General features: G+C 32.1%; 2 protein-coding genes across 6 annotated transcripts; one reads left to right on the top strand and one right to left on the bottom strand.

Moving 5' to 3' along the window:
* Nucleotides 1-653: 653 nt before the first annotated feature.
* On the top strand, nt 654-4,069 carry LOC129286779 (uncharacterized). Its single transcript, XM_054922812.1, has 2 exons — nt 654-990; nt 3,493-4,069. The coding sequence occupies exons 1-2, from the start codon at nt 723-725 to the stop codon at nt 3,756-3,758; spliced, it is 534 nt and encodes a 177-aa protein (XP_054778787.1). The 5' UTR covers nt 654-722; the 3' UTR covers nt 3,759-4,069.
* An 82-nt stretch (nt 4,070-4,151) lies between these two features.
* Nucleotides 4,152-7,823, bottom strand: LOC129286780 (acyl carrier protein 3, mitochondrial). 5 transcript variants are annotated; one of them, XM_054922815.1, is made up of 4 exons: nt 7,657-7,776; nt 6,544-6,647; nt 5,339-5,541; nt 4,152-4,659 (listed from the first exon to the last, which is right to left on the bottom strand). In XM_054922815.1, exons 3-4 carry the CDS (start codon nt 5,528-5,530, stop codon nt 4,468-4,470), a joined length of 384 nt encoding a protein of 127 aa, XP_054778790.1. In that variant the 5' UTR covers nt 5,531-5,541; nt 6,544-6,647; nt 7,657-7,776; the 3' UTR covers nt 4,152-4,467. The 5 variants fall into 5 exon arrangements, with proteins under 5 accessions (XP_054778790.1, XP_054778791.1, XP_054778792.1 ...); XM_054922816.1 differs by having other exon boundaries at nt 7,721-7,740; XM_054922817.1 differs by lacking the exon at nt 6,544-6,647 and having other exon boundaries at nt 7,721-7,823.
* Nucleotides 7,824-9,303: the final 1,480 nt, after the last annotated feature.

The raw sequence follows: 9,303 nt of genomic DNA, 5'->3' as shown, positions 1-9,303 counted from the left end.
CGTTAAGGATCATATTGCACTATTTTGAAATGTTGAAGAGAAATATTATACCACAAACAAGTTTAGAATCCCCAGACACTTTTAGATTTAAAATTTAGGGGCTAATTTTTCATTTAACTCATATCAATTTCATCAAAAAAAAAATATCATCTTATTAAAATTATAGCATGTTCTAATACTTTGAATTTATATGCATGATGACTCAAATTAAGTCCATTATATGAATTAATAATTTTATTTCATTGTGTATTAATTGTTACGTCTATCTATTGTTGACAATTTTGTATATTTCAATTTCAAAGTGTAGTGTAAAGATATCCCATAAAAAAAATCTAAAAAAGCGCACAATAATAACAACATGAAGTTTTCCCCATGAAATCGTATAAACTAAAAGCTTTCCAGAAAGCTAATGATTAATGTTGTTCAGCACGCATGCATGGTTTGGTTATCTGTAGTAACAGCATCGTATATATACACTAACATGGCGGGAAGAAGACTTGTAATTGAAGGCTTCCAAATATATTTAAAATTGAATTCCATTACGTAAACAATATAATAAAGTCAAACCAATAAGGGCAAAATTGTAACTTGAAGGATCCATCGAATTGCCTTATATATACATATATATAGACATGCTACGGAAGCCATTGGCCATTGCTTTTATATCTCTTTGTATTGTGCGGGGTTTGAATATCTTACGTAACACTATAAGCGCCAAGAAGATGACCTGCTTTCACGGCTCACACGACCTTGTGATGTTTCTCCTTCTCTGCATCGTCGTCTTCCTTCAGTCTCCGGTGCCGGCATCGGCCGCCGGAGAAGACACCGAGGGAGATTTGTTCCAGTTACTGAGCAGAAAAGAGATGGTGCAGATGGCTGGATATGGAGAAGAGAAGCTTTCCACAGTCCTCGTGACGGGATCTGTTCATTGCGAGGCCCATGATTTGCATGGAAAAGCTGATCAGCAGATTCATGCATGGCCAATTCCAGGTACATAAACACATTTCAAGCCCTTCTGCTTATTTTTCTTCATCGATTTTGTTTCTCTATATAAATTCTGCAGTTTGTGCAGTATATATATGTTTATATATTTCAACGAACCTATGAACTGATCGATAACTGTCAAAGTATCGGCCTCTGTTCTCAATTTTTTTTTCTCCCCACTCTCAGATTACAGACACTGGAAAAGCAAAAGAAGAGAAATTTTAGTTTCATTATTACTTTCTGCGTGTGTTGGGAATTATTTTTATTAGTTCCAAATTTCTTTATGGATGAAAGCAAACAAGACTATTGCTTCTGCGAAAATGTGGTTATGGAAAACACAACATTAGATATCCGCTTCAATCCAAAGACAGCATTAATTTTTTTTTTTTCCCCTTCGATTCTTTTCTCTTCTCTTTAATCTGGATCTATATGCTCCAAAAAGTGCTCATGATTTCTTTATAACGTTGAGAAAGGGTCTTATTAATTATATGATGTTGTGATTTTTGGTTATTATTAATATATGCTCGTATTAAAGGGGGAAAAAATGGAAAGAAGCTATGCTGTTATATCAGAGAGCTATATGCAAGCTAATCACTAATCATGTGTTTGCTTTAGTTTGGGGTGATTAATTCACTGCAACAGTTTGTGTGTGTATATCAGTTAATTAAGGATTATATATGTAAAGATTAAGCTGTTGGTAAAAGAATAACAATATGCTTCGAATTAAAGCAGTGAACAGTACTACTGGAGAATGGGAGAGCTGTTGGCGTTTCACTATTAATTTTGGTGAATGTTGAAAAGTTTTGCTTTCTGGTTTTGGTGAAAACTTCAGTTTTGAAGAAGAAACTTATGTTGTCTCATATTCACTCAATCATATTGCAGATTATTAAGGCGTAAACTGATTCTTACATTAGATGAAAAAGAATTATATGCATGAAAGATAGAAAGAAAATGATAGCAAACCAAACAGAAATTTAAAAAAAAAAGTTTAGTCAATATCATTAGTGGATACCATAGCATGGAAATCATGCTCAACCTGCTTGGTTAAATTGGTAAATAGTTAAATTAATATATTGATTTGTTTAATAAAATGCTTCATTTATAACCGGTCTGATTACAGTTCAATTATAATTATAATTATTAATCATTGAACTAGTACCTTGATCACTTTAATAATTGATTTGATTTTCAATACCTTGGTCAATATACGTCCTTTCTAATTTTTAATATAAACTAAACTTAACCAACTCTATTTATTAAGCAATAATAGTTATATCCTTAATTAACCAAAACAAAAAAAAAGAGATAATTATATCCTTATAATTATTAAGAAAATATGTAACTTCTAATTTTGCATAGCTCGAGTTCAAACCTAGTATTAACATATTTTGTGTATGTGCTTAGGTGTGTGTGTCTCCTTTCCTGAGATAAGAATAAGGTTGGGGGTAAAAATTTTAAAAATAAAGTACTTGGAAAAATGGTTTTAGTTTCTTTCTATACGCTACCACATTTATTAGTTTTGACAATTTACTTATTTTATCACTATTCAATATTGATGTACAAATGTAGGAAATTTTTTTAAGAATGCATTTAATATGGGCAACGTGGGAACTTCTTTGATTTTTTGACAAGGTTAAAGAGTTGAAATTTTCCTTGATTTTGGCTGGGAAAAAAAAAGGTTGTATACATATATACACACGCACATATATATAAGTAGTGTCACGAAGAATTTGAGTTAATTCTGAATCTTAAGTGATACTGCAAACGAGACAACAACGGGAGCACGTGGTTTCTCTGAAAGAAAGCGATAATGTTCCATTGGTGATTTGATTTTTGTTTATATCATTAACGACACATCACTGAGAACAATAAGTATTGATTAGGAATAATAAAGAGTTTCAAAATCAAAGTTAATATTGGAAAACCCATAGCATTAAATTGACGATTATGATAGGTCACCAGCACTATCAGTCAGAAATTCAGAATTCAGAAATGTTGCCCCAAAAATAATTTAAAAGATTTAAGTTTTGTTTGGTTAATTATACCATAAGAAAGGTCTCTTTTCTTCCTACAAAAAATTATGTATGCATTATTTATTAGATCATATTTGAATGGTGGATCGAAAGATAAATATTCTCTATCATCTTTATAAAATAACGTCACTCATTTTAATTATTATTTGATATATTTATTTTATTATAATATTTAAAAGTAGAGAAGGTAAGAATATTTTTCATCGATCCTCAAAAGTAAAAAATCACTTTTTATTGAATTTTAATGTACCAAATAAGTCTTACATATTTATTTTAATACCAGCATTCAAATAATAAATATTTAGTTCTAAATCTACTTAAAACATTACTCATCTAACATGCTACGAGTTCATAATTTTCCAAATTTGTTAGAACCAAATTCATTAGACCCAAGCCACAGATCAAATTGTTAATTTGGTTCAAAATGTTATTTCTAGAGCAATTTAACTACTCAGCCGTTCTAAAATTTATGCAGGAGCTTCGGTGGCTGTCAACTGCCACAGCCATGGCAGCGAGTGGAGAGGAAAATCGACGGTAGCACGAGGCATAACCGATGAATATGGAGATTTCATGATCGATCTTCCTTCATACCTGCATGCAATCCCCAACTTGGAAAAAATATGCAGAGTGAAAGTTCATCAGATCCCAAAGAACTCGCAGTGCCAACTAGCTTACGTCAAGAGACACAAGAAACTCAGATTATCAACCTTTGGGAATGGCATTCGCACTTACAGTGCTTGAAATTTGAGGTTCCACTATAAACAGAGAGAAAGGAATGAAGCGGATTAAATCAACCATGAACAGATATTTGTCTATGATTGGCCTGGTTTTCCCATGTTATGTAAATTAAACATGAGCATCTTAGTCTTACGAGGAAGAGTATCATGGCTCACTTAGATGGCGCTCTAGTCACAGTATTGAGTTGCATGGATTGTTAATATCATGGTGTATTTAAATAGCATATACTGTAATGCATTCCCTCCCCTGCTTGGAAAGAAAAATTGTAAAATGTATTTCCGTTGTATGAATCATGTCATGTTTGGATATGCAAATACTTCTGGCATTTTGTCATATAGAAGGCTAAAATGATTCTAAATTGATTCATTTGCTACTATTATCAATGAACAAGTAAAATTATGCAAACGCCAATCTTTGATAAGCTCATACATCTCAAGATTAAATGATTTCCATACGTGGTATTCTTCCAATCACTGCATCTATGAAACATTTTAAAGGTCAACAGAGTATTCCAGCCAGGCTGACCTATCTTCAACCAAAAACAATCACTAAGATCTTTAAGTCTTCATCTATTCCAACAACAAAATACCTTGTTGAAGCAACAGATAGGTCAACCAACACACATAGTTGCAACTTGGCTAACTTAAAAGAAACTCTGATACCTCAGATATGAAACATTTGAATACCATGCCCAAGGAATATTGCCTAGAAGTCAGGGCTTTTCAACAACTTTCTGAGAAGCTTCAGAGGATATGTATTTTGCAACATCAGCACAGCAAGTTAGCTTTTCTGCTTTCTCATCAGGGATTTCGATGGAAAATTCTTCTTCAAGAGCCATAATAAGCTCTACCCTGTCCAAGCTGTCAAGGTTCAGGTCTTTCTGAAAGTCAGCTGTTTCAGTAACCTACACAGTGAAGTACAAGTAGCATCTTTTATTGGTAGAGATCTGAGTTATGGGCAAATTTTCCACTTAAAGTCAACTTGGGGGAAATGAGCTAAAGAACCTTGAAAATAATCTCCAAGAAACGCCAAAATTACGTTTCCTACAGTAACACTGGTATCTTTATAATTACAATTCATATTCCTTGTAGTTACAAATCTACAACATTCTTATAACATGGAAAGACTAGGTTGTGAATTTTAAAAACATGACTGATTATTTTAGAAAGCGTTAATGGTAAGTTTTGTCCTCGAAAGAACTTTGATTTTGAATGTCTCTGAGAACAACCATTGTTTCCAAGTTTGGATTCAAATGTAAAATATTTCCCAACTATAGTGTGCCTTGTCTTGAAACAGAAACAACCCGTCTAAGTCCTAAGTTTTGTCGGTACCCCAAAAATAAATTTCCCATAGTGAGTATAAATAAAAACATTCATTAAGGCATTAATACTTAAAAGTAGAACCATATCATGTCCGATTCATTTCCAATACAACTCGACTTCATCTGGAAATGAAGCCTAGATAATGAAAGGCTCTAAGAAGACAATACATAGAAGGCATAATCAATCCAGCCACAGATTAAAAGTTAGCACTATAAAGTTGACACAAAATGTTAAATTGCACATTAATCATTAGTCTAATACCTTAGAAGCATTAATCCTATTATAATTCTTCACCAATCCAATTACTCGATCAAGTATCATATCAGAGCTGGCATCAGTTGAGGAGCAAAGGCGTCTCAATTGCATTTGAACATTCTCATCCCTCGCCAAAAACCATCTTTCAGTTGACCTCAAATTTATATGTCTCAAGATAGACTTCCTTATGCTCTGCATATTCAAGAAACCTGCGAAGATCCAAACACTTTCAAATTGATGCAAGCCTGCTAATTGTATAATACATAAGATGCATAGTGAACAAGAGGAAATAAGAAGAATAGAAGACTTTTTATCTTTCCAATTGCTCAGAACAGTGCATTGATGCCTCCACATAATCAGCCATGAAACAAAATGAAACTAAGAAGACACTTATACATGATGCATTGCCAGGAGTGCAACTTAAAATCAATAAATAAGAGAATCACGAAAAACAAATTACACGTAAACAGATATTGTTCAATTGAAACTGAAGCTAGACTCTGGTTATGAAGTATGATCATAAGAGATTCTAGACAACTATATGACCAACATAATTATGGTTAGAGTGGCTCAAATGCCACCTCCAGTTTATCACTTCTCAAACAACATATTACTAGCTAAATACTATGAGAAGTAACTTTCATCTTCTAATTTTACAAAGGATTGTCCTAATTCCATGGCATCAAGAACTTCTAAGCCTTCCTACTGTGCAAAGCAGGAAACTTCGAAGAAAACCCCAAGGTGATTGCAGTTGCAGATGGGGAAGGACCTAGGTTAAAAGAAAAAAGAGCAGCCACACCCCTAAGTTTTGGTCATCTTCGTAATATGTTAGTACAATAATGGAGAATTTTATTTTTATTTTATTTTTTTTAGAAAAATTGCAATTTCAACCCCTAAAAATTTTTAAATTTTGCCCCTTTAAAATTTCAAACACTTCCCCCCAAAATAAATATATCTAGTTCTGTCCCTTTGCAGAGGTAACTGCAAGTTTGAAACCACCACATGACAAACAAACTTTTATGTAAGCATGTTCTTCTGTAATTAGTTTAATCCATCATAACAACAGAAAATCAACTATAAAGATAAACTTTGATTTTATTCGTTTCTCAAAGAAAAAATTTAATGTGGGAGATAAATGGAATGCCCATAAAGTCTAGTGGAAACATGTTTTCTTAATTCAGATTTAACAAATTGTGATAACAATGTGTTACCTTAACAGCATGCTTGCATAATACAGATCGATTTGCCCCTATACCCAACCCAAGTTGCATGAGGCTTTCACAAGGACCAACTAGGGAGTTGGCAAGTGATCAAACTGGTAAAAGAGGGATAAAAAATGAAAGTGTTATATCCAACAGTTATGTGTTGGCCAAATCCAATGGGAGCTGGTAACAAACAGAACCACATGACATCAAGTGAGGGGCAGCTGAAAGACACTAAGACCCAGATGACATGAAAGGTGCTAAAATAAATGGGTCAGGGAACACCTCAAACAAAATCTCACGCATGCAGCCTAAGGTTAGGTGTGCTTTTTTGTTATATGCATAAGCCCATACTCCAAACTATTGCTCAAAACCATCCCTAAGAGTTCCAAACGCAAGGACTATTTACTCTTTATGATTCCTCATCAAATAGGAAAGTCTACGTATAAGCACACTAGACTCTGAATCACGGGCACTCCAGAAAAAGGCGTTGTTCTCATACACATGTGAAACAATAATCAGACACAACAGAACACTTTAAATCACATATGAATAATGCGTTGCCGTGTCCGTGGTGGCGTCATGTCCCATGTGCCAGTATCAGAGTCCACAAAACACAAATAACATTTTCAAATTTCAAAAGCCAGGTGTAATTTGAGCTTCTTAGGTAAATGAGTGAGCAAATATGGTGTTTTCTACACAACAATATCATTCAATTCGTCTCAATAGAAAACAGACACAGGCGTCCAGAAAAAGAAAAGAATCAAAAATTAAATCAGTAGAGTATTGTGGGGAAAACAAAAAGAAGAGTTATGCAAAGCATCAACAGTTTCAAATGAAGGATTCATATCATGCGAGTCATCCAAACATGTTATCCTTTCAAGCACAGACTACATATAAGTTCAGTAGGTCTAGCATGGGCGGTCGAGTATAATTATGAGCTTCCTAAACACACATGTGAGCAAACTATGGTGCTCAGTATATTTCTAGAAAGCAATCTCATTCAGTCAACATCAATGACACCGAAAACAGAATCAGGACAACGACAATCAGAGACTAAATGAGTAGAGCAGAGAAAAAATCAGGCATAGTTGAAGATAGGAGACAGTAGGTAGTGCGCACCAAATAAGCAATTTGAGAGGATAAACGAAGGCGGAGGAAAGCAGAGAAAGCAATGGACACTCACGAGATTCGCCTAAGCGTCTGGGATTTTGGCAGGGATCTGCACAGTGGTCGGTTAAGTGTTCGACGAATTGCACAAGAGACAGTAACTCATTGTCTCATTGTTCGCAGGACTCGTCTCGTCGTCTTCTTAATTAAAAATATAAAATTTTTAAAAATATTGTTCTAAATTTTTTTGTAACATTTGACTTATTTAAAATATCATTTGCTCGATATTAATTAAGGTGTAAATGAAAAATAAAATATAACATCCAGCTAATATTTAATTATTTATATTTTAAATCATGCAAAATTTTTAAAGAGTGGAAGAAAATTGTCATCTGACCCATATCTATACAACAAATATTATTAATTTTTTATTACAATTTTTTTTGTTTAACTAATTAAATATTAATAAAAGAAAGTATTATTTAAAGTATACATAATTAATAAGAATAAAATTAAGAATTTATTAAATTTTTAGATAGAGGTAATAATTCTTTGTAAGAATTTCCTTTGTTTGGCCGAAAAATGCTGAGAATGATTTATTAAGAAATTATTAACAATTTATAAAGATTGGGATATTCTGTTAAGAATGGTTATTCCTTCTAAGATTTTAAAATTAATTTCAACCAAAATTTCTTATATAGTTATCTATTAGTATTGGGTTGGATTTTTTTGTTTAGCTGGTTACATGTTAGTGAAAGAAAATATGTATAAAAATATACATATTTAATGATATTAAAGTTAAAAAATCATTAAGTTCTTAGACAAGGTTATTATTATTAATATCGTTAGAAAACTGTTCTCCTGTGGAAGTGTATGAAATTACGACTAGTTTATTTTGTAACCATGTTTATAAATTGGGAATGTTATAACTTGCTTTTAAATTTTTTTATGTATAAACATACGAAACACATATCCAATTTTTATTTATTGTAAAAAAATTGAGAAATTAGTTGTATCATGAATAGTATATAAGATACTGCAAATTTTATATCATATGCTCCATTCATTTAAAATTGTAAGACATTTTTAAAAGAGTTGAATATTTAAAACTGTAAGATATTTTTAATACTTCGATATATAATTATTACTTTTTTAAAAAAATATTTTTATTATAAAATATTTAATAGGGATAAATATAAAAAATAAAATTAATTTAAAAATAAATAATTATTTTATTAATGAATAAAATTTAATTAAAAATATTTTATATTTTTAAATAAAATGAGTATGACATGACATGACCGACCCTCTTCTTTTTCTTCTTCTTGGGTAATTACCCTTAGCCATGAAATGAGGTCAATTTTGATTTAACAAAAGTGGGGCGAAAAACAGAATGTAGAGTGACTGGGACGTCTAGCTCTAGCCCACAAACATTTACAAATGAAAATATTTCTAGCCGCCCAGCCTACAGACACAGGATTTTTTTCTTTCTTGGGAAAAATCCATGAAGAAATAGATTTTCTAAGATTTCTCCTGTACAACAAATCTATTTGAGATTATCAGTGCTGGGCATGAGACAAATTTATTCTGATTCTGATTTAAATTTTTAGACAACGATTTAATATATTATTAATTATAAAGAAAAACAATTAAAAAATT

Source organism: Prosopis cineraria, unplaced genomic scaffold (assembly GCF_029017545.1).
Source record: "Prosopis cineraria cultivar Desert tree isolate PC_DT_omini unplaced genomic scaffold, ASM2901754v1 PC11, whole genome shotgun sequence".
Lineage (NCBI taxonomy): Eukaryota > Viridiplantae > Streptophyta > Magnoliopsida > Fabales > Fabaceae > Prosopis > Prosopis cineraria.
Note: the sequence above shows the minus strand (reverse complement) of the source record. Positions and strands in the feature narration are given on the sequence as shown.